This window comes from Triticum aestivum, chromosome 6A, assembly GCF_018294505.1.
Source record: "Triticum aestivum cultivar Chinese Spring chromosome 6A, IWGSC CS RefSeq v2.1, whole genome shotgun sequence".
NCBI lineage: Eukaryota > Viridiplantae > Streptophyta > Magnoliopsida > Poales > Poaceae > Triticum > Triticum aestivum.
The window spans coordinates 338,275,859-338,301,500 of record NC_057809.1 but is presented as its reverse complement, the minus strand read 5'-3'; the positions used below and the strand labels follow the sequence as shown (position 1 = coordinate 338,301,500).

General features: G+C 49.3%; 1 protein-coding gene across 2 annotated transcripts; it reads left to right on the top strand.

Annotated features, from left to right (window-relative positions):
* Positions 1-80: 80 nt before the first annotated feature.
* On the top strand, positions 81-25,642 carry LOC123127513 (GPI ethanolamine phosphate transferase 1). 2 transcript variants are annotated; one of them, XM_044547242.1, is made up of 18 exons: positions 81-406; positions 550-741; positions 2,666-2,821; positions 3,303-3,596; positions 4,047-4,264; positions 4,365-4,439; positions 4,552-4,618; positions 4,910-5,232; positions 5,878-6,111; positions 6,198-6,385; positions 6,614-6,749; positions 6,832-6,940; positions 13,214-13,316; positions 13,423-13,609; positions 14,327-14,425; positions 14,511-14,569; positions 24,066-24,171; positions 25,226-25,642. In XM_044547242.1, exons 1-18 carry the CDS (start codon positions 196-198, stop codon positions 25,388-25,390), a joined length of 2,922 nt encoding a protein of 973 aa, XP_044403177.1. In that variant the 5' UTR covers positions 81-195; the 3' UTR covers positions 25,391-25,642. The 2 variants fall into 2 exon arrangements, with proteins under 2 accessions (XP_044403177.1, XP_044403176.1); XM_044547241.1 differs by having other exon boundaries at positions 83-406; positions 520-741.

Here is a 25,642-nt window from a genome sequence, read left to right as displayed (position 1 = left end):
AGGAAGAAATGTGATGGCAATCTCGGAACAGGTGGTTTTTTGCAATTCACTTCAAATATTGCGTTAAGTTGACGTCAGCACACTCTGGTGCGCACCAGTCGTGTCAGTCCAACGCCTTCCCGCTTCTCGTCCCTTCTCAGTCCCAGATCCATCTGACCATCTCCCCTCGACGGCTCAGCCGGTCCCCGCCGTGCAATGGCCGGCCGCCCCCGCCCGCAGGCGCACTCGTCGTCCGCCTCCACGCGGCGGCGCGAGCGGTGGCTTGTCGTCCTCGGCATCGTGCTCCACGCCGTGTACATGCTGAGCATATTCGACATCTACTTCAAGTCCCCCATCGTCCACGGCATGGCCCCGGTGCCGCCCCGCCTCTCCGCGCCTCCAGCCAAGCGCCTCGTCCTCCTTGTTGGTTCGTCGCCCCCCCCCCCCCCCCCCCCCTTCCGATCCTCTTCTGATCCTGCTGCTCAGGCTTTCACTCTATTTGGGGGGTTTTCGTCCGTGTTTTCTGTGGGTGTGATGCAGTGAGGGTTTTGAAAATTTTGGTGGCTGCAGCGGACGGGCTCAGGGCGGACAAGTTCTTCGAGCCGGACGAGCGGGGAAGGTATAGGGCACCATTCCTGCGTGGGGTGATTGAGGAGAAGGGCCGGTGGGGCGTCAGTCACGCGCGGCCACCCACCGAGTCCAGGCCAGGGCACGTCGCCATCATCGCCGGCTTCTACGAGGATCCCAGTGCTGTAACAAAAGGTGCGCTGTTTCATCTCTAGTTCCAGTGTATCTCTATTGGGCAGTAGTGTTCTTCATGTTCATAAGAGCTAGTGCAATGTTGGTTGTTGGTGCTTACTGCCAACTTGAATTCATACTGTTAGTTGTGGTTACTGCCAACCCCATAACATGCTCGGTTCATACATTTTAAGGCTCCAAAGTAGTTACTTACTGTTAATAATCACACTTCAAAGATCTGGACGATTCTGGCACAGCTTACAGAGGGGTGAGGGGGCAATGGATGTGAGGGGAGGACAATTCTGTCTCTGTCTTTGGGAAGGAGAGGGGTGGGTGGGTGGTAATGGAGGTGAGGTTGGAGAAAAGGAGTAGCCTGGAGCAGCGCTGGGGTGTACAGCACGTCTACATTATTAGTTATTTTAGTTTTTAGGAGTTACGTGAGCAATTTCATTAGAACTCACTGTCTCAGTTACAGCGTTGGCGTTAGTGTTCAGTGGTGGGTATTTGCAGATAAGAACAATGACTGGTTAAGTCATGGCAATACCTTTGGATTCGACAAGACTCACATGGACATGTTTTTACAACAAGTCATTCAACTTGCTGTAATATTCTTGTCTACTGGATTCAGTTTCTGTATTGCCTAATCTGGCAAGGGCCTCCTTGGCAGTTATGAGGACTTTGGAGTGATGTGTGCATCAGGTACGATTGTTTAATTTTTTTGTTACTACTGGAATAGTGCGGGTGGCACTTGTTCCCACAGTCCACTGACATACTGGCCACTATGCATGTACTGGACCATGTACCAGTGACCATGGTCCATCGGAGTATGATTCGTTGAAAGTATAGGATTTACAGCCTGCATTGATTATAATCAACAAACACCAATTATAGTTCTATTCCCTGCTGTCGTGTGATAGTTTGTTTTGTGTTATTGGAAATTTGGGATATGGCGGTGAGGTTGGGGAAAAGGAGTAGCCTGGAGCAGCGCTGGGGTGTACAACGCGTCGTCATCATTAGTTATTTCAGTTTTTAGGAGTTATGCGAGCAATTTGATTAGAACACACTGTCTCAGTTACAACGTTGGCGTTAGTGTTCAGTGGTGGGTGTTTGTGGATAAGAACAATGGCAAGTTAAGTCATGGAAATACATTGGACTCGACAAGACTCACATGGACATGTTTTTACAACGTCATTCAGCTTGCTGTAATATTCTAGTCTACTGGATTCAGTCTCTGCATTGCTTAATCTGGTATAAGGACTTCCTTGGCAGTTATCAGGACTTCGGAGTGATGTGTGCATCAGGTACGATTGTTTTTTTTTTTGGGTTACTACTGGAATAGTGCGGGTGGCACTTGTTCCCACAGACCACTGACATACTGGCCACTATGCATGTACTGGACCACGTACCAGTGACCATGGTCCGTCGGATTATGATTCATTGAAAGTATAGGATTTACAGCCTGCATTGATTATAATTACATGTTTTTACAACAAGTCATTCAGCTTGCTGTAATATTCTAGTCTACTGGATTCAGTTTCTTCATTGCTTAATCTGGTAAGGGCTTCCTTGGCAGTTATCAGGACTTTGGAGTGATATGTATGAATCAGGTGCGATTGTTTATTTTTTTGTTACTACTGGAATACTGCGGGTGGTACTTATTCACACAGTCCACTGACATACTTGCCACTATGCATGTACTGGACCATGTCCCAGTGACCATGGTCCATCGGAGTATGATTGTTTGTAATTGTAGGATTTACTGCCTGCACTTGATTATAATTAACAAACACCAATTATAGTGCTATTCCCTGATGTCGTACGATAGTTTGTTTCGTGTTATTGGAAATTTGGGGTATGAAGGCACTTCAGAGATAAATGTAGGAACTGATGACTTGTTGCATGAAATTGCTTCCACGATATTTACACATTTCACTTATTGTTAGTGCAGGATGGAAGGCCAATCCAGTTGAGTTTGATTCTGTATTCAATCAAAGTCGACACACTATCTCGTTTGGGAGTCCAGATATTGTTCCTATATTCTGTAGCAGCCTACCTCACAGTACCTGGGGTAGTTATCCACATGAATACGAAGACTTTGCAACAGGTCAGACTTATTGATACTGCATGCAACAAATTCGCAACGGGATCATCTGTATTTTACTGTGTTTTGATTTATATGATAATCAGAGAATCATCTTGTGCCTTTGTCACCATATATTGGTAATGCTGTGCTTACTTAATGCATGCACATCATACTGAATATTCCTGTACTCTAAAAGTTATGTTACAGTCTTTGAGTTGATAATTTGGATGTAAATAGGGTTCTAGATCTGCTTTCTGAGTTTAGGTCATAATTTTCAGAAATCTGGGAACTCGCAATTATCATTGTTGAACTTATAACCTTTTGTGCGATGAGTTAAAAAAAGTTAATACTGCAATTGCTATGTTTCTTGTATGAATAATTAAATGTTTTGATCCAATTGAAACTCTAAATATCACATAATCTAAGGCATCAATCCTCTACTTTTCTGATTTATTTTGTCTATGGAATCATTTATTCACTTGGTTAGAGACCTTGATTGCAGATGCATCATTTTTGGATCATTGGTCGTTTGACCAGTTTGAAGGTCTTCTCAACAGGTCTCTTGATGATGTTAAATTGAGGCAGTTACTCCTACAGGATAAGTTGGTTATATTTCTGCACTTGCTGGGTTGCGATTCTAATGGTCATGCACATCGGCCCTATTCAAGCATCTATCTGAACAATGTCAAGGTTGTTGATGAAATAGCTGAGAGAATGTACAATCTCATGGAAAGCTACTTCAATGACAACCGAACAGCTTATGTTTTTACTGCAGATCATGGAATGAGCGACAAAGGTACGATAAAGTACTACACACACAATGTTTTCACCCATCAACTTCCCTCCCCTTTTTCGGGTTTTCCATATGCTTTTTAGGGCTAGAGATCCCTATAAAGTTCTAGACCTACAGGGTTTGACAGCTCAGGGCATGGCATCTTAACACTCCACAGTCTACTGATTTTGGTCTAACCTTGCATGGCATTGCCTCAGGGTGTTGTGCATCACAATCACATGTATTGCTGACCTGCTAGTAATAGCAGAGGCTTCTGCTTCTTGCTTCACTTTTTATTCTGTAGAGTAGCGTTGGTTGGTACTTGGTACATCATATTATGCATTTTAATGATGCCAATTTTGATTTTTCACTTATAGTTTGGAGAATAGGGTTGGTTGGTAGTACATGGCTCATCATATCTTATGATGCCAATGTTTTTATGATACTAATATAATTATGCATTTCTACTGATAGGAAGCCATGGAGACGGACACCCTTCAAATACTGATACTCCACTTGTAGCATGGGGGGCTGGAATCAGGAGCCCAAAATTCTTGGCCTATACAGACAAACCTGATGATGGCTTTCGGTTTGTTGATGACCACAGACACGATATGCCCACGCCACAGAACTGGGCTCTTGAAGGCTTCGAAAGAGTTGATGTCAACCAGGCTGATATAGCTCCTTTAATGGTTGTTTACAATAGTATACCTTATTTTCCTTTCTTCCTCAGCATGTTCTACATTTGTAAACACAATATTGCATTTTCTCAGTCGTTCATAAATTTTGCAGGCGACACTTGTTGGTCTGCCATGCCCTTTGAATTCTGTGGGGAACTTACCTTCTCATTATCTGAAGTTAAGCAAGGTTAGGCAATAAGCACCACAGTACTATCCAAAAATTCTTCTGTGCTTGCAGCCTAGGCTTGCAAACTTCTCGTTGAATTCTATATCCCAATTATTTCTCTTTTATTTTACAGTCTGATGAAGTTGAAGCAGTTCTGGCCAACACAAAGCAAATTCTTAACCAGTTTCTCCGAAAGTCAGGTACCCATTCAGAACAAGATCTGAAACATATTTGTATTTTTTTTTTGCTTACTCCACTCTTCTAAGCTAGTAGGCTGTTGCACTCAATTGTACATAAGACTTGGAATGATAATGATTGATGGGGACTATTTCATTATTTGTCCGCTGAAGTCAATGTTTTACAGCAGACCGTTGGAAACTGTTATCCCATCATGGCAATCACCTTTGTACTTTATGCAAATTTATCGCCTCCAAGCTGAATACATCGGATGATATTCTTACTCCACACATGTCTTTCCTTGACAATCTCAGAGCAGAAGCAATCCAGTTCACTCTATTTCAAGCCTTTTAAACCACTGGTGAACTATTCGTCTGTCCTCGATCGAATCGAAGATCTAATATCTGCAAGGGACTACAAAACTGCCATGAAGTATTCTGAAGAGCTCCGTAGTATGGCTCTTGCTGGTCTCCATTATTTCCAAACATACGACTGGTTCATGTTAATGACAACCATTACCCTTGGATACATTGGATGGATGGCAAACCTCATTCTACATGTGCTACAGTCTTATACAACATTTCCTGCTAATCTTCTAAAGAGGACTCAAGTTTATCCCAAGAATACCTCCATGAAAGTAAGATTATCTAAGTACGATTCTATGTCTATAACATTGTGTGAACACATGCTTCTGTTGCTATAGACTCCTGGATGCCGAAGGTGTCCTTACGGTGATCTTGTAGTTCCTATGGGGTGGAGACAATGGAGTCAGTCCATGGAGTTTCCCTTCTCTAGCTTGCTCAGGGTGGATTGTCATCAATATATTTTTTATCCACTAAAGACCCAAAGTGGTCGGACCCTTCCCTGGACCCTGCGCAAGCGGGAGCTACATGCACCGGGTTGCCCTTTTCATATATGTTTTGTTTCTGTTTCTCTCAGATACTCTTACTTTCCCTAATGAAATTCAGCATTGCTGTAAAATTTACATAAGCGTCAGATAGAATTATGTTCAGAATATGTGGGTTTGGTACTTGTTCATTCTTTTTCTCTCAGATACCCATATTTTCCCTAATGAAATCCAGCATTGCTGTAAAATTTACATAAGCGTCAGATAGAATTATGTTCAAAATATATGGGTTTGGTACTTATTCATCTTGTGAACTGTTCAAAGTTACTTGAGAAATGATGAATTATAATTATAATTTACTGGAATGTCTTTTCTGTTTGGTGACAGCTGATGTGGTCCTTTACACTATTTTCATCTTATCTCTCCTGGTTTCAGGTATACATAGGTGGATGCTTGTTCATGGGTTTATCATCCATTATACTACTTCTAGAGAAATCTCCACCTCTTTACCATGCTTATGTATTTGTGACAATATTCCTTTGGACAAGAATTGTACAAAACTATGAATTCATGAAGTCAGCATGGAGAGAATTGTTTAATATGCCATTTAAGTACAATATGAATCTTCTGATCAGTTCGGTTGCTGCATTGCTCATATTGGAGTTTCTGGTGCGTACACCACCTGTTATTGACATCTCAAATGTTTAAGTTTTATAAGACTGATATTTGACATGGGATTTGATACTTCTGTGCAGGTTATGAGCTTCTTTGATCGGAAGCTTTATACCTGGTGCTTTTTGGCCCTTGGGATACTAGCTTCAGTTTGTGGAGCCTTTTCTATTGAAGCTAGCCCTGCTGTTGCAATATACACATGGCTCGCATGCTGGTTCCTGTCTGTATTCACATTGATGCCAGCTGAAATTCCAGAGAACAACAACTTAGTGTATGCTTCTTTGCTCACAGTATTAATACAATGTTTCTTTCATTTTTTTAATATTAGCTAACACAAGAGAGTTTAAAAGTTACATATACATAATATGCTATCAATGCTGTTCTCTGAAATTTATGACTTTGAGAGTCAAGGCATACACATCTAACTGTCACCACATTTTAATTTTTCTGTTTTGTGTTTACTTGCATTTATTATATTTGATGAATCTTACTTGTGCAGAATTTTTAGTGGGGCACTTATAATACTGATCGCAATGGCTTCGAGATGGGCGACCATCAATACCACTACCTTTTGGTTGTATCTTAATCGAGCAAACAAACAAGCCCCTAAATCCTCCAAGCTATTTTTCGTTCAGGTACAAAAGGCAATTTGTTGTATTGATATTTATTTTGTGAAAGTTAAGTTGAGACAGTGTTGACAGCTGTCATGTGCTCTAGGTTATTTTGATCTCAGTGTCTTCAATAATGGTGTGGTTAACTACATCTCATCGGTCCCAGCACAAAGAACTGCACCTGTTGCACCAGTTGATCAACTGGTGTGTAGCTGGTAAGCCATAAACACTGACCCTATAATCTTGCAGTCGTGCTGTTAAGTATCTCCAGTATCTCACATTTCTTTCTCACTTCAGTTTTTCATGGCTATGGGAATGTTTGGATTGTGGCCAAAGTGTACCTTAGCAAAATTTTGGCCATGGCTCAAAAATTGGTCTTTGTTTGGATGGTTGCCGACCTTTTGGCATGCCAATGCACTTTAAAAGAAAAAGCAGGAAAAGATTATAAAAATATTTTTCCATCGAACAACTCTAACTTTGTGTTAGAAAAAGCAGAAATAGCTCAGTTCGAGAGGGGAATCCACTTTGAATTTGATAAATGTATTGCTTCTGAAGTACTATGTGTTCGCATATATGCGATAGATCTACCCATTGTGGATTGGAGATTTGAAAAGGACATTAATGTTATATGGATGCAACTTGATTGTATTGCAAGGCCCAAGGGGCATATATATAGCACAAAAGGCTTGATATCTAATATATCACAAAAGATTTGAGGTACAAGAAAGGAAATATAGGACTCCTAGACCGATGCTAATATACCCCCCCCCCTCTCAAATGCAAAGCGTATGCAATAGCATTGCATTTGAAGAAGTGTAACACCATAAAGAAAATTGATAATCCAAATTCCGCGTCTTGAGAGTGTCGTCGTATCATGAGGAGTCTTCAAAACTTGTCGAGTCAAGCCAAAGAAGAAGATGGCGCATCAGAGGAAGACACTGCAGACACAGCATCACTAGAAGATACAAGATAAGTATCAAGAGAAGATGGGTTGTCAGAAGAAGATGACACATCAAGAGAATGAAGCATTTCACACAAAATCATGCCCAAGAAAACCGGCGACAAGAGAATGGGCGTAGATCAACAATGCAAAGAGAGGCCACAAAAATCCTATAGAAAGGACAAGGACCGGAAAAAGGCTGACAGACAATATGGTGGACTTGCATGACATGAGAAACACAAAATATCAATGGATTTGGTGGACGCAGCGGAAAATATAGAGCTAGGAACTAGAAATCATACATGGGACAGAGATGCAAGTCATCGTGAATGCAAGAGTGGAAGAGGCGGAGAAAGCCGTGCACATTAGATGTTGACAAAGAGCAGCAAAGAACAACAAGTAGCGGAATAGCAGGCAACACCGATAGAAGATGCATGCGCGAGATGGAGCACCGTCAAAAATCATCGAACAATTAAGGGAGTCGGTGTAGAGCAACAATAACCATGTGCGAAGGTCACAAGAGGATTTGCTGTATAGTGACCAGCACAGCCTGCGAAAGATGTCTGAAAGGACGACGTCATAGGTGTGACGAGCACCAAGCACCGAGAGACAGCGCATGTGCGAGACAGGACCAATATAGGAAACACCGTCCAAGAGTCGGGGAGCGAGGGAGATGCATACCCGACGAGAACATTCTGTTTTTTTTAACTCAGCGGAGCAGATCTACTCGCAACATGCGTGTGCAAGCTACTCAGCTGAACCGACCTGGTCGGAACGTGCGTGGATGAGTGCCGACGACATGGGTGGGGGTGCATGGGGCGCAACGCGCCGGCGGCCGGCGGGGGGCGGAAGAGGAGCCGATGGCCTGAGCGTCGAGCTGGAACATCGGCTTGGAACATCGATGGCAACAGAGTTTGATCTGGAACAACAGCGGGAGGAAATCTCAATCGGGAAGAAGCGTGAATCGTGGGCGAGGTGACGAAGAGCGGCAGCGGGACTTGTTGGGTGATGGCGTTGCGTTGACTTGAAGCAGATCATGGGAGAGAGTAGCGACCAGAGCAGTCTTACATGAAGGCAGTAGAGGAGGAAAACAGCAGCCGGCCGAGAGGATTACGACGACACGATATTGGATTGGAGCACGAGTTGCGCCTGCGAAAAAAGAACCTAGAGGTCTAATACCATGTTATGGATTCAACTTGATTGTATTGCAAGGCCAGAGGGGCATATACATGGTACAAAAGACTTGAGGTACAAGAAAGGAAATATAGGACTCCTAGACCGTCACTAATACTTACTAAAAATTTAAAGCAAATACTAGTTTGTTAAGAATCAATTGAATCAAGGTCATAGTGTCATCCTTGGCTGCAAAACACACGCAATCTACTTGTATCCACTAGTCTTAGGCCAACTTCAACTTGTCGACTCAAGCGGACACGCAATGTGTCTATTTTTTGTCGGTTTGGGTCGGCTAGGCGGACAACAAAGTCTGGTTTCATCCACCGGCTTGTAGGTACGCCCAAAAGGGACGCATTTGACGTGGTTCGGATTTGCGAATTAAAAAAATAAACAGCCAACAGAAGTCCAGTCTTACATTAATTAAAACTAAAAAACATTAAATAAAACTATTCTAGTTGTCGCCGTCGTCCTCCTCTTCGGTTAGATTGACGAACACCGGCCCCTCCCATGAAAACACCTGCTGCCACGCTAACAACGCCGCCTGCGCCGCCTGATTTTGATGCGCTGCATCCTGCCGCGCCACCTGCCGCTGCTTGGCCTCCCACAATGCGTGCCGCTCGGCCTCCTCCTCGGACGCGCCCAACCACATGAGCGTGCATGACACCCACCTCGGCGAGTAGGGCACCATGGTCATCCATGACCAAGATTGCCCCGCCAATGGCCCTAGCGCGTTCTCTGTCTCCACCGGCTGCTGATGCCGCTCTCGCACGGAGACATCGCCTGCGGCCGATAAGGCTAGTTGCTCTGTCAGGCCCTCTCATTCGGCTTGCTTGGCGAGCTGGGAGTCCTCGATGGCCTTTTTGTAGGCCTAATCGTTCTCGTCAGAGCTGGAGGCTTCGTCGGTTGGTGGCAAAGGACTGGGGGCATGCGCACACGCATGAGTGGCGAAGTAGGAACGACGCCAACGTTGTGATCGTCATGGGACCAAGTGTCCCAGAATGGCGAGTTGACGGCGAACGCCGGGTCGCAACGGAGGTCCATGCGTGTGCGGCCGGAGGCCGGAACGGCAGGCATTGGAATCCTCTTCGGGTTCAGGTGCCAGCCGTTTGGTAAGTGGGCGTCAAGCCACGACACCGGGGTGGCCTCTTGCCAGTACCGCTCGCACTGCTCGACGCTGACGTACACACGTTGTCGTGGGGCCGCATGTGGCGTCAGGGTGAAGCTTGCCGCGCGGCGTCGGCTCTACCCCGAGGTGGAGCCGGCCTCGTGTTTGTGCTTCTCGACCTTCCCGGGGATCCATATCCATGGCATTGTTGTGCCGGTGGCTGGTGGGACGGTGGGCGGCGACTAGGGTTCTATGTCGGACGGTTGCGGGGCAAGAGGAAGAGAACTGGGCGCCCCCCGCACACGTGGCATTAAAAAAAAACGCGTGGGGAGGAGGTTGGGTGGCTGACATGTGGGCCTGCCAGCACACGTGGAATTAAGTAGGACCAACGGGGGTCGGTTGGGTGGCCGACACGTGGGCCTGAGCTGGACACGAGTGGATGCGCGGTGCGTCCGTCTCGTGTCCGTGTGGACGCAAATTCGGCCCAATTTGGGGCGGATTTGCGTCCGTACGGACACGAGACAGACAGAAGATGTGTTTGCGTCCGCATGTTGGGCCGTGGTTTTTGCCCTCGCGGACCCAACCAAACAAAATGGGTCCGCCGTTTGGAGTTGCCCTTAATAGAGCGTTGATGCCTTGACGACTATCACCTCGTACAAAATTCTCTTTCATTGTTGTAATAGGAATACAGGATAATTGATAGTCCAATCAGTTCGGATGATTATATCACAGAAATGTGAAGTTTCTCGCATAAGCTTTATTCATAATCACTAAGAGCAACTCCAATGCGCCAACCAAACAGACGTGCGTTTTGTCCGTTCGGGTCGGCCGTCCGCTCGACATCCGCCCAGTTTTTGGTTTGGGTCGGCAGTGCGCCCAACGCGCTGACCCATATTTGCCCGCGCGGCCGGGTTGCTGTGGTGTTTCAATCAATACACACACATTTTGCATAGTTTCACAAGCAAACAAATATAGCATAGTTCCACAACCCAAATAAATATATTGTAGTTTACAAGCCGAATAAAAATTAAATTGTCTTAAATACATTTAAAAAAAGGTACATCTATTGGTTGCCAACATGAGCCCACATATGCTCAACCAAATCATCTTGCAGCTGAATGTGAGTTTCCCAATCACGCATTTGATTATGAAATTGGGTGAACTGTGCAAACATTGCCGCTCCTCCTCCATGCTCAGGCACAACATTGTCACCTTGGAACTGAAACCCTTGATCGTAGATACGTCCTGGGCGCTTATCCTCTACTATCATATTGTGCATGATCACACAAGTAGTCATCACCTCCCACAACTTCTTGGTGCTCCAAGTTCTAGCAGGATACCGAAGGATGCCCCATCGAGATCGCAGAACACACCAAATGCACGCTCGACATCCTTCCTAGCACTCTCTTGCTCTCGGGCAAATCTCCTCCTCTTCTCTCCGATAGGGTTGGGGATTGTCTTCACAATAGTGGTCCACTAAGGATAGATACCGTCAGCTAGGTAATATCCTTTGTTGTAGTTGTGGTCGTTGATGTTAACATTCACCGGCCGGCAGTTGCCTTCGGCAAGCCTTGCAAACACCGGCGAGCGTTGAAACACGTTGATATCATTGTGCAATCCGGCCATGCCGAAGAAAGAGTGCCAGATCCAGAGATCTTGTTAGGCCACGGCCTCAAGTATGACAATGCAAGCCTTGACATGGCCCCTATACTGCCCTTGCCAAGCAGAAGGGCTGTTCTTCCACTCCGAGTGCATGCAGTCTATGCTGCCAAGCATCCCTGGGAAGCCCCTGCTGGCATTCATCATCAACAAGCGGTCTATATCTTCGGCAGTTGGCTCTCTCAAGTACTCAGGGCCAAACATTGCAATCACAGCCTTGCAAAACTTGTACATGGAGTCTAGGCACGTAGACTTGCTCATACGGACGTACTCATCAATGAGATCACCGGGTACTCCCAGTGCATTTCTGATAAGAGGAGAATCCAATCTTTCCAAGGGCATCCTCCTTGCACTCGAAATACTTAACATATCCGACCACCCCCTCCCGTATACGGTTGAAAACATGCCTAGCCATACGGAAGCGGCGCCGGAATTGGTGATGTTTGAAGAGCGGGCTGGGTGTCTCAAAGTGGTCCTTCCAAAGAAGGAAATGGCCGCTCTCTCGGTTGCGATTCAACGCCGGAGTGTGCCCCGGGATCGAGCCCCGGAACAACGGCCGCTCCTACTAAGGTGGTCATAGACCAACAAGGCAGCCACCATCTCCTCATCGTCGGATGAGGAATCGTCGGAGTCGCAGAGGAAATTGTGGAAAAAGAACTCGTCGCCGGAGTCCATTTGTACCTTGGGGGCAAACTGTCGAACAACTTGCGGGCGTCGTTGAAGAAGCTAGCCGGCGAAGAGACGCGCGCCTCCTCTGGACCAGGTAGCTGGCTTGTCCGCGTCAGGCGAAGGAGCTGGCCGGGGGCGCGGGGGCGACTTCGTGCTTGCGGCGACGTCGGGGTGGGGGTGGGAAGCTGCGGTGGCCCGGCGGTGAGACGGTGGTGACGGCGATGTGGGAGGTGGCAGTGTGCGGGGGAGGTGTGTGGGCGCGGACTGCTGGCAGGGGCACCGGAGCTGGGCGGTGCCGGCGACGGGGTGGGGCGGGCGAGGGCTTGCTGTCGATGGGGGTGGAAGAGAATGGCCAATGTGCCACCGACTGGCGGGCCAGGGGGAGCAGCGCGGGGAGCAGGCGCGCGTAGCGCGCATCCGCTTCGTGTCCACGCCAACGCAAATGAGGCCCAAATTTGGGCCAGCAATGGGTCGTCAGGCAGACGAAAAGCGGACGCACGTCCGTTTGGGTCCGTTTGGGTTGGCGCGTTGGGCCGACTTTTCTGTCCGCTGCGACCCAAACGGGCACGCGCGGACAAAATGGGTCGGTGCATTGGAGTTGCTCTTATGTCAGTGTTCAGTTTTACGGGAAAAGATCTCAGGACTGCACTGGAATATGTTGACAGAAACTGTACATCTAAAAGAAGGAAATACAAATTATCCGAGACACTGAGAAATAGCTGATCCCGGGTAAAGAAACTAACTTTAGTTTTACATTACCACACGGATCAACAAAGCTTCTTCTATCTGAAATCGAGTTTGCTAAACTGCATTAAACATGCACCATTTTGTTGTTGAAACCATATGGGCTATCTTTTGATTATTGTTATCCTGGTTTGCTCTTGCTGAACTTCTAAGACTTTTGGGTGTTTGTTTTTTTAACATATCATGTTTTGGCAGGTTTTGCGATGGCGCTACCGCTCTTTTCACCTTGTAGTGTTCTATCCCGTCTTACATCTATCTTCTTGGGTTTTGCTCCTCCGTTTCTGCTGCTTTCTATTGGGTATGCAGTTAACTTATGTTGAAGTATTCATAGATCAAAGATTTTGTTGATATATCCATGGGATGACATGTACATCATACGTTGTTTGAAAATTTGACCTCTGCAGCTATGAAGCGGTTTTCTATAGTGCTTTTGCGCTGGTACTCATGGGATGGACATTTCTTGAATCTGCCAACTTGTATTGCTCTGAAGGAAGCAATTCTTCATGCCACAGTGGCCTTGCGGATGGATCAGTTTATGGCTATGACGAAAGATGCTTACAACTATCTGATTTACGAATCCCTCTGTTATTTGTAAGCCTATGATCTTTTCCCATTTTGTGTTCTGGACTGCAGTATGCTTTCTGAGTAATATGATCTCAATCCATAGCTGAGGTGCATAACAGCACTGAGGAAGATGTTCAGCACTATACAAGGTTCCTGACTAATAATAGCTTATAAACATACTTTGTTCTCTCCTCTCTTGATGAAAAGGCAGCACTCCTGCCGGTTGCTTGAAAAAAATTTAATTATCTTATGAACACGGGTCATCCGCCAATATGAAGATGTATTAACTACAGTCAAAGCTGAATCCTTTAGTAGGGATAGCCAATGGAGCCTGTGAAATCAGTAGACATGCCAATAGGTAGGAAGAAAGACTCGATGGTATTGCAGTAGGACAATGGAATTGATAGTATCATAGGCTTAAAATTTTAGGGTTCTGATGAGCGATATCAAGTGAGTTAAAGGGATTGTTGGGTTTCATTGAACTGAAATCAGTGCACTTCATTTTTTGTTAAGTCCCTTGAGGTTCCTTGTTTGCCTTATATATGTTCTGGTGCTTGTAGTTGTCACATATTTGCCTCCACAAGCCTGACACCCATTGGCTGTGTGAAGGCATTTCTTGATTGATGCAGTATTTTCAGGCCACTCAACATTCACATCCACCTTTCCTACCTTACCAGCTCCAAAGTTCCAAGGCCTCTGCTACTAGTTCTTGTGTATCTTTTACAAATGCATTTTGCCTTGCAGATGATCTTATTCAATGTTGCTTTCTTTGGAACTGGTAATTTTGCAAGTATTGCAAGCTTTGAGATCTCATCTGTGTACAGATTCATCACAATATTTAGTGTAAGTGCTTGTGATGTGTTTTTCTTTTTAAGGTCGTCTTTTTAATTCCAGTTACTGATCATTCCTCCTTTTTTTTTCATGGCAGCCATTTCTTATGACGGCACTTCTTATTTTCAAATTGTTCATTCCATATATGCTTGTCATGTAAGTTTTCTCTGCCTTTTTGATCATATGTGAGTTTTTTGACGAAATGCAGCAGCACTGCTTTCAATTATATTAAGAGGAATAAATGAAGTTACAGAACACGAAAAGCGAAGCACAAAAGAAAAGAAAAACCTGAGATGCTAGCCTGTACAAGAGATTAATAGAGATGTTCAGGATGTCACACTGCACCCTGGCACCCCGGCGCCACACCATACATTCAGTTCAGAGATCTTAGCAACAAGATGAGCAGCGATAGCTTTGTTATTGATGATCCTGCAGCTCCTTGCCTTCTAGACCATCCACCTCGCAAGGATGGTTAGGGATCCCCACCGATGCTGTTTTCTAGCCGAGAGAGCAGCAATGCGTTAGACCACCAGCCTACAATGTTAGCAGCAGAAGGTGCTCGAGACAGCTTCAGGTTGGGCATTGAGAGCAGCAACTTCCAAACGTCCATAGTGAAGGAGCAGCAAAGCAAGATATGCGAGATTGTTTATGGATGGATGTGGCACAATCTGCTTATAGGATTATGCGGCCAACCTCTTCGCGGAGATGATCCTCCTTAGGTACCGCGTCCGGCTTTTCATCGAGGGCCTGCCCAATGAGGCCTTCTTGGTGGAGACGACACAACAGACGATGTGCCACTTCATTGTGTACGCTTGGATGGCCGACCCCAACTTGCCGCTGAAGAAGGTGATGTTTAGGGTCGGTAAATCGCTGCCGAACAACAACCCCTCCAGTTGCTCGCACTGCCGGACGGCTTCGACGAGAATGTCAACGACAACCCATGGGATTTGTTGGACATCCCACACCCCGTGGCCCTGCAGTGCCCGGTGCTGATCCATCTCGACTCCCTCGCCTACCGGCTTCGACGAGAACATCAACGACAACCCATGGGATTTGTTGGACATCCCACACCCCGTGGCCCTGCAGTGCCCGGTGCTGATCCATCTCGACTCCCTCGCCTACTTCCCGTGTCATGAGGGCACTCTAGCGGCGTCTAGTGATGCTGCTGGTGACGGTTATTGGGACACCTCCATCTGTTGCTACCCTTGTGCTTGAGGGCTTATCGATGCCCCCCCTCTCCCGAGCTTGCCCGTTCGGTCTTGTACCGTCTTGGCAGGAGCTCTTCCTCGAATTGGCGCCGCAAGCCGGGTGCTCACCATGCTGGGCCGCCGTCCAGTCTGTTGCCGGCACCTGTGCCTCTCCCTCCGCAAGTGCTTGGTTTGCAGGCGCCTGTTCCGTCTCTTCCAGTGGATGACCTAGCGACGCAGGACACACTCCACTCTGTGTTACCTCCTGTCCATGGTGGGCAACGGTGGGCTAACGGTGCAGTTGGGCGCATGCTCACAGCGTCCCACGCTGTCTGACAGCTGTACCACGTCTGGTTGCACAGGCGGGCCGCTTGCCACTGCTGTAGCTCCTAAGCTCGCGTGCACTCTGGTGCAACCCTCAGCATCCGTGAGCTCTGCCCTGCTCCCTCCCATGAGCGCTTTCTCTTCTTGGCTGCACCGTGGCTGGAGCATTGCCGTTATGATGCTGATGTTTGGGCGATGGAAATGCGAGCCCTGGCTCCTCCCTCTTCAACGCCTACCGCGAGACGGTCAAGGCGAGGGACTAGACCACCTGCTCTGTCGGGCCCATCCTTGGGTCCGCTCCGGTGCATGCTGCCCTTGTCATTGACTAGATGGAAGCGGGCTTGCAACTTCTCCGCCTGGAGTTGCATGACCTACTGCCCCCGCCTTCTGCCGAGCCGGTAGTTGGGCTGCTTCCAAGGGCCTTTGGGCCAGGAAAACGTTGAGAGTGCAACCGAGCCGCCCGCTCCTTATGACATGTGTCGATCGGCCGTCATTGGGCTCTTCTCTTAACCCTCTTGCGCCCATGCAGGTTTCCCTGGCCTCCCAAGATGCGATTCAGCAGACTGCTGCTAGTGAGATATCTGGCAGTGTGTCTTCTGCCCACCAATTTGCCCGCGCTGATCTCGTCCCCCACTGCCACCCTCGCCAACGGTGACAACGTCCCCCCTCCGCCGCCCTCGACCGGTTCATCGCTTACATCCCCGAGCCTGTGATCCCGGGCATCCTTGCAATCACACTGTTCAAACCAATAGGCTTAGGTGTCACCATCGGGCCAAGTCTAGGTGCGGCAGCGATGCCATCTCGCAGGCTCAGAAGCTGATCTGCAAGAAGCTTGGGCTGCCATTTGAGGAGAAGCAGCAGGACCCTGCTGCTCTGTTAGTAGCAGCAGTATTGGCAGAACGTCAAGGACGGTCTGGCTCTGGTGGAGATTGATGCGCCCACGCGCTGCTGCACGCGGTTGGTGGCCGCAGGATGCAGAAGACTGCTCGAGCGACTATCATGGTGCTATGTATCTGCATCTTACAGCCTCCTAGTCTTTGCCAGCTTAGTTTCCATGATTCAGTGCAATTTTTTGGTTTGGAATGTACGGTGGTCTTAATTCACCCACCCCTAGAGCTGCTATTACAGGTGTTATGCAACAGAAGAATGTGTCAGTTGTCTGTTTGCAAGAGTCCAAGATGAATATGCTTGATGCCCCATTATTAATGATTTTGTGGTCCTGGTTTTGATCACTTCGCTTTCACCCCATCTGTTGGTGCTAGTGGAGGAGTGATCACTGCCTGGAAGGATAATATTCTTTCAGTTTGTGCGAGTCTTTGCTCTGCTCATTTTGTATCCATCAACTGTTTGCAAAGAAGTTCTGGTAAACAGCGGCAATTGTAAACATCTATGGCCCTCAATCTATTGCAGACAAGCTTGCTTTTGTTGGCTAATCTAAAATCTCTGGCTAGTGCTACTCCCGGTCCAATTATTTTCACTGGTGACTTTAACCTTAAGTTAATGTTGATCTGCTGGACAAAGTTTCAGTCTAATAACTTTGTAGTTGTGTATGCTCCCATGTCGCAGAAACCGTCGCCACCGCGCGCATCCTTAGGCGGCCACGCGCTCCCAGCCCCCGCAGCCCGTCGCCGGAGAGCGCCGGCCTCTGTTTCCGCACCCTGTTAGGGACTGCCCGAACGACATCCGCTGCCTCTACCTCGGCCACGGCTCCCGGGACTGCCACAAGTATTGCCGTGGCGTGCTTCGTGCGCCCCCTCGCGCCGCCACCCCCTCGGCCGCTGCGTCGCGGGAGCCGCAGCGCCTCCTGGCCCCGCCCCCACCTGTTGCGGCATGCGACTCCGCCGTGCCGGCCCAGCCCTCCCTCCCGGTGCGTGTGGTCATGCCACGCTCCGTTGAGATGAAGGAGGCCGAGCTCGTTCTGCGCTGTGGGATGGTGGTCTCCATCACAGGAGCCAGGCCGGTGGTCACGCCTGGTGAGGTCGAAGCTGTGCTGCACTCCTCCCTCGACCTCTAGCCCGATGACTTCTCCGTCCACGTGCACCACCCGGAGGATTTCCTCATCTTCTCCACCAACGAGACCATGCATCGTCTTGCGGGCGACCATTTCATCAACAGACCCGGCTTCACCTTGTCGCTCCGCCCATGGAACAAGCTGGCCCACGTCGGCGTGAGCTCCTTCGAGCACACCATCCAGCCGGAGCTGCATGGGATCCCGGTGCAGGCTTGGCATCTCTCCACCGCCAAGCACCTGCTCGGCACCAGCTGTTGGATCGAGCGGCTGCACCTGAGCACGTGGTCGCGTGCTGACCTCGCCGTTTTTCGGCTGACGGTGCGCACATGAAGCCATCCTGGAAATCATGGAAACTGTCCCCGCCCGCAACCGCACCTTGCCGCCGACCGTCCGCACACTCATCTACCCCGTGTCCATCAAGGTCCTTGGCGCCGTCACTGACCAGGCTGCTTCGGCCGTTGTCGGCAGTGGCGGAAGCCCGAGTGATTGCGCGCTTGGTGGTGACGTTGGCGACGAGGCACACCAGGATGAGGCTGGGCGCAACCGCGGCCGCCGCCGTAGCCGCAAGCGACGGCGCATATCCGACGCCGGCGACGGCGCGTGGACGGCATGGTTGTGGACTCGGCTGGCTGGAGAGCCATCGACCATCGTGCCCGTGCTGATGGGATAGCCGTCGTCACTGGTTGGCCCGCATCCCGCCGTCGTACGGTCGAGGCGGCGCCACTGCGCGAACGTGCTCATGGACGCACGATGGAACCCTGACCCACAGCTGGTGGGCCACGGTGTTCTCGTCGCCTTTCCAGAAGGGGAAGGAGGGTGGAAAGAAAAAGCGCGCCGCAGAGGCTGTGCCAAGGCTGCACCCCTGCTCGCTGGCCCACCCACGCGTCCTGGAGAGGACGGCCCGATGCCAGATGTCCTACCCCCTTTGGCGGAGAACCCCCCTCGAATGCGCCGCCGCTGTCACCCTGCGCGCATGACCAGGGCTATGCAGTTGCCGTAGTGCACCCGGCCAATCCTGGCAGCCCTGTGGATCCGGAGAGCCCCATGGGCCACCTGTCGCTGGACAGTGAGGTCCCAGATTCACCCAACCACGGGCCCGAGGCTGATCCTTTGTCGGGGCAAAGAGGCGCTTCGCCTTCGTCAGCGCCTGCTGTGGTGATGCCCCAGGCTGACCAGTCCACGGACCCAATCCCCTCGACACGGGACGGCATGCTGCAAGTTCAAACTTTTGTGCCAACCCTGCCACGCGACCAAGACGGAGTGCTTCTGGATCCCTCCGAGAGAAATGCGCAGAGCCCGGGCTCCTCTCTGGCGGCCCCTCACGTAGCACATGCCGCACCCATGAACAGCCTCTTGGCCCAGGCTGCTAGCCCCTCAAGACAGGGAACCCCCACGCGCTTCGCCTCGCCCCTGGTCATGATGCGCCGCTCCCGTCCGCGAGCTGCTGCAACAGCGACAACTACCTGGACATTAGGCGACTTCGTCGCTGCAGCTACCAAGCAGATCGACCCCGCCCTACCGACCCCGGGGAGGCGGCAAAGGCGATGCCCGCCCAACTTCACCCCTCAGCGCGGGTGATCTGCCTCCTCCACGACATGCAAGACCGCAACTCCGCCCACGGCGGAAAGACGCGCTCAAATCCACATCCTGCGCACTCTTGGGATCGTCGGACTCAACCAGAAGATTACGGCTGCGGAGATGCAAACTTACGATGGGCTCTTCGCGACGCCTCTCCCCATGTCCGTCCTCTCGGCCATCGCCGCGCTGGTCGATCGTGAGCTCCCCATTGATCCTGCCATCGCGCTGATCACCACGGTGATCGCCGGTAGCCCGATCGAGGCCTAGCCGTGCTACCGCGCCCGCTCGTCGACCCCTGTTCCATGTATTACGCCCCTAAGATCCTAGTTTGGAATGTGTGCTGCCTCAACGCGCGCGCTCGCCAGAACGCCATCCTGTCGCTAGTTGTAACCGCAAACGCGTTGATCGTCTGCTTCCAGGAAACAAAGATGGAGTTAATCTGCTCGTCGGTCGTCCTTGAGACTCTTGGTTTGGATTTTGACGACTACGTGTACCTGCCCGCACTAGGGACCCGTGGCGGCATTCTGCTGCCTGGAAGAGTAGAGAGGTGACCATCACCAATCCTCTTTTCACCGCCAATGCCTTGTCTGCGAAGGTCTCTACCCCGTCCGGTGCCGGCACTCCGTGGTGGCTCACCGTGGTCTACGAACCCCAGCATGACGACGCAAAGGTTGCCTTCCTACAGGAGCTACGCGACATCCGCGATGAATGCCCTGGGCCATGCATGCTTTGCGGGGACTTCAACCTTATATACCATGACGAGGACAAGAACAATGCAAACGTCAACCGCCGCATGATGGGTCGCTTCAGATGCGTGCTCAACGACCTAGCACTTAAGGAGGTTTACCTTAACGGGCGACGCTACACTTGGTCGAACGAGCAATCGCCCCCGACCCTCGCCCACCTCGACTGTGTACTCTACACCACGGACTGGGAGGAGCTGCATGGCGTGTGTCACCTTCACTGCCTCGCCTCCGTCGTCTCCGACCACAACCCTCTCTACCTGGATTGCTCTTCGGTGGCACTGACGCATCGGCGCTTCCACTTCGAGGCCTTAACGGCTTCCAAGACGTTGTCGCGAAAGCTTGGAACTCGGTCCACGAGATTGACCCATTCCGGCGCTTCATGATGCGCATGCAGGCCATCGCGCGCAAACTCACGAGCTGGAGCTCGCGAACCGTCGGCAATGTGCGCCTCAAGCTGGCAATCTCTCGGGAGCTTCTCCTTCGGCTCGACACAACGCAGGAGAGCAGGGCCTTGTCCCCGCATGAGGACTGGTTGCGTCGTCAGATCAAGGCCTCCTATCTTGGCCTTGCTTTGGAGTGCACCATTGCCCACCGGCGCGCCCACCTCGCGACCCTAAAGGACGGTGACGCCAACACCTCGTTCTACCACCAGCAATGCACCTATCGACGGCAAAAGAAAATGGTGCACGGCCTTGTGGTCGAGGATGAGGTGATCACAGACCCGAGCGACATGGCCACGGCGGCATACGCGCACTTTGATGCCCTGCTTGGCACCGCCGTGCCCCGGGAGTGCACTCTGGAGCTCTCCGCCCTCATCACGCCTGCCTACCTGGACGACCTCGAGGCACCCTTCGACGCCGAGGAAATCTGGCAGGCCGTCAAGCGGATGCCCGCGCGCAAGGCGCCAGGTCCAGACGGCTTCACTGCAGAATTCTTGCGCGCATGTTGGCCAATCGTCAAACAAGACCTTGTTGACGTATTCCAGCAGCTATTCGCGCTTCGAGGCCGGGGTTTTAGCTGCCTAAACCAGGCGCTCCTGATGCTGCTGCCTAAGCGTGCGGATGCTCGCGCCTCGGCGATTACAGACCCATAAGCCTCATCCACCTCGTCGCCATGATCTTCACGAAGGTTCTCTCGTTGCGACTCGCGCCTAAGCTCAACGCACTCGTCAGCGCGAACCAGAACGCGTTCATCCTTGGGCGCAGCTTACACGACAACTTCGTCCTGGTGCGGCAGTCCGCGCGCCTACTCCATCAGCTTGGGGCCCCTCGCATACTGGCCTTCGACTCGATTAGCTGTCCGTTCCTCTTCGAGGTCCTGCGCCACTACGGATTTGGCGACTGCTTCTTGGACTGGCTGGCCATTCTTCTTTCCTCGGTCAGCACCAAGGTGCTCCTGAATGGCAAGCCTGGCCCGGCCATCTGGCACCGCTGCAGGTTCCGACAGGGCGATCCCTTTCGCCCCAGCTATTCGTCCTAGCGGTCGACACGCATGTCCGCCTCCTACGCCGCGGCACCGAGCTGGACATCCTGCAACAGCTCCACCCCCGGCGACCGATCCCCGCCGTATCACTATATGCGGACGATATGATCCTATTCCGCCACCCCTTGCCGGGCAACATCCTGGCGGTGCAAGCGATCCTGCAGCTCTTTGGACGTGGCTCGGGCCTCCAGGTGAACTTCCTAAAGAGTTGGGCCACTCTTATTCGTTGCGATGACGATGAGGTGGCGCCCGTCATCGGTTTGCTTGGCTGCCTCATCGTGGACTTGCCGATCACCTACCTTGGCATCCCATTGACGATCAGGCGCCCCTCCGCTGCTCTACTCCAGCCCGTGGTTGACAAAACCGCGGGCATGCTCCCTACATGGAAGGCGCGGCTCATGAACAAGGCCGGCCGCCTCGCGTTCGTTAAAGCCGTGCTCAGCGCAATTCCTATCCATTAGCTGCCGGTTCTAGCACCTCTGAAGAGGATCATCAAGGCGCTTGAGAAAATCTAGAGGGGATTCCTCTGGGCAGGACGCATGGAAGCCAACGGTGGCAATTGCCATGTTAACTGGTGACGTGTCGCCCGACCAATCTTGCTTGGAGGACTAGGCGTCCACGACCTCGAGCGGACCGGCCTCGCGCTACACACACGTTGGCTGTGGCTAAGCTGCACTGACAGCACCAGAGCTTGGAGCGGTCTTGATTTATAGTTCTCCGACGACGAGCGAGCCTTCTTCTCCGCCTCGACAACCATGCAAATCGGCAATGGCATGAAGGCCCTGTTCTGGGAGGACCGCTGGATTGGGGGACGCTCGGTCTGCAAGATCGCGCCATGACTATACTCATGCATTCCAAAGTGCCGCCGAACACTGCGGACGGTGGCGGACGGCCTTCAGGCCAACAGTTGGGCGCACGACATCCAAGGCACCATTGGCGTACAGGAGATCGGCGAATACCTACAGCTATGGCACCTCATCGAGCACACGACGCTTTTTGCCGAGCCGGATCGCCTCATCTGGAAGTGGAGCTCGGAGCTCGAAGGGCACCTACACTGTCCAGTCTGCCTACCTAGCCACATTCCACGGATCCAGCACCTGCAACGCCTGGAAGCTTACTTGGAAGTGCTGGGCACCGCCTCGCGTCCGATTCTTCCATCGACTTGCTCACCTCGATTGGTGCTGGACCGCTGACCGCCTCACCCACCGCGGCCTGCAGCACCCTGTGCGCTGCCCACTATGCGACCAGGCGCCGGAGGCCATCCAACATCTCCTCGCCTGCCCATTCTCACGGCAGATTTGGTATGAGGTACTGTGCTGGCTTAGGGTACCCTGCAACCCGCCTGACAGCGAGCCATCGATCAATTCTTGGTGGCTCTCCGCGAGGCAGCTCACGCCCAAGCCCATGAGCAAGGGCCTCGCCTCCGCAACCCTGGTCATACCATGGATGATCTGGAAACACCGAAATGATTACGTCTTCGAGAGAGCTAGCCCCTAAACCGCGGCGCTGATGACCAAGATCAAGGAGGAGGCGGCCCTCTGGGCCAGAGCCAGAGCGCTGGGGCTTCGCGCCCTCACCCCCAAACCTGGGATGTACACTGATTTCGCGCTTTTGCATTGTATGTTTGCCTCCTAGGAGGATTGTAACCCAAACTCCCGCCTTTTCAATGAAATGGAACGCAAAGGTCTTTTGCGTTTTCTCGAAAAAAAGGGTTCCTGTTACAAAACAAGTTTTGCTGTGTGATACAAGGATGAAGCAAAAATCTGTATCCTAATCTACCTTCCCTTGTTTTTCTCTGGGAGGCAATTTTTGGAAGAATTAATTGTACAGCTTCAAGATAATTGATACACCATGAATGAATGAGTATATATCTCTTGGTCCTTAATGGGTAATGATAATTACTAAAACACCAGTTACTTTTTGTATCTGACAAAATAGTAGACTATAGAGTTTTCATCTTCATTTTACATATGGATGTATATAGACATATGCAGTCGGGTTAAATGTGTAATGTTCAACTTAGTACACTTGGGTGGTTTTGGGAATAATTTCGTTTCCTGTTCAACATGTTTAGTCTGCCTCTAGCATATTTGAAAGGAAAAACATACATATGGGGCATCTTCCGTATGGAACCTTTCGTTTTGTGGAGTGCCTATTTAGCGTCTGCTGTCTAGCATATAATAGAAAACGGAACATGTTCAGTCTGCAGAAGACGGGGCTTTGGGCCTTCCATATGACACCTAGATAATTTAGTCATTTTTATTCAAGTTCAACTGCTTGTTATTTGTCAGTAAGCTTATACAGTATGTTCTGACTTACTGCAGATGTACATTTAGTGCCATAACCAAGATTGTACGGATTCCACGTATCGGTTGTTATTTTCTTGTAATACTGCTTTCAGATGTGATGACAATTCATTTCTTTTTTCTGGTATGTGTGTTCTGCCCTTATGTACCTGAAATTTTCTTTCAACACTTTTAGCTATTTTCTTTCATTGACCATAGTTAATTTATATACAGTACAATTTTTGTCATTTCTCATTCCCTTAACATTTGAATGGTGTTTGGTTTGTCATGTTAGAGCTCTGCCAGGTAAACTTCTTATATTACATTTGAATGGTGTTTGGTTTGTCATGTTAGTAATGCTAAACTAAACGTGAGTGTAGAATAGCTTATTCTACAGCACAGTAACACTTCATACAAAATATAGTAACGCAGTATACAAAATATAATGATTTTAAAAAAATATAGTATATCACAAACTTGGATAATAAAAAAATATTTTCAAAATTACTACATTTTGTACACCATTTTACAAGATTTTGTATATAGCGTTACTAGGGGGTGTAGAATAAGCTATTCTACACTCACGCTTAGAATAGTGGTATATAAAGCGGGCTTGTAAGTTATCATTCTGTTGGTACAAGTAATGGTCTTGTAACCGTTGCTTTTAGACTGAAGTTGTAGAGTTCATGGCCTCAAGGGTTATATGCCCTTCGATAATTTTAAATTGAACTGCACCTGAGTCCAAAATTCTTCTCTTCAGAAGTGCCGTTGAACCTAGATGTTCTTTGTTCAAACTTGTTGATGAAATGCTCAATACATGTTGATTTTCCTATGCTGATAACTATGTTCAGGGCACATTTGCCATGCAGGAGAGTCACATGGAATACATAATGCATGGTTCAGTTCCCACATAATTTAGAATATTTTTTGTGTTTCAAACAGAGACTACTCCCTCCGTTCCTAAATATTTGTCTTTTTAGAGATTTCAAATGGACTACCACATACAGATGTATCTAGACATATTATAGTGTAGATTCACTCATTTTGCTTTGTATGTAGTCACTTGATGAAATATCTAGAAAGACCAATATTTAGGAGCGGAGGGAGGTTTTTGTCTACATAATTATCTCTGTTTAAATGGCAATTCCTACTTCCGCAGTAAACAATATGGTCAATATTCTTGTTCATTTCAACCACAGGTCCAAAACACAGGGAGCTGGATGGAGATTGGCAACAGCATTAGTCATTTCGCAATTGTGAGTGCGCAAGTAGTCTTCGTGTTGCTGCTTTTTGCACTCACAAATATATACACAAAAGATATCGAAGTCTCGTCTCGGCAATTAACCTCGCGAAAATTTATGTGAATTGATCTGACTTTATATAGATTTTGCAGAATGTATCCATTTTTGTAGAACTAACTTATGGGCTGTGTTTTTATATGTGGCCCAAGTTTTGGGACTAAGCTCTTGTAGTTTATATATATTCATTGTATTGGGTTGATTAACTTGTTTACCCTTGTCGTTCTTAGAGACAGAAGTGCCTGCTTAAAGACATAATCTGGCCACGACATCATGAATTTGTTAATGCAAATGGTCGCATTATGACTTTATGAGTTA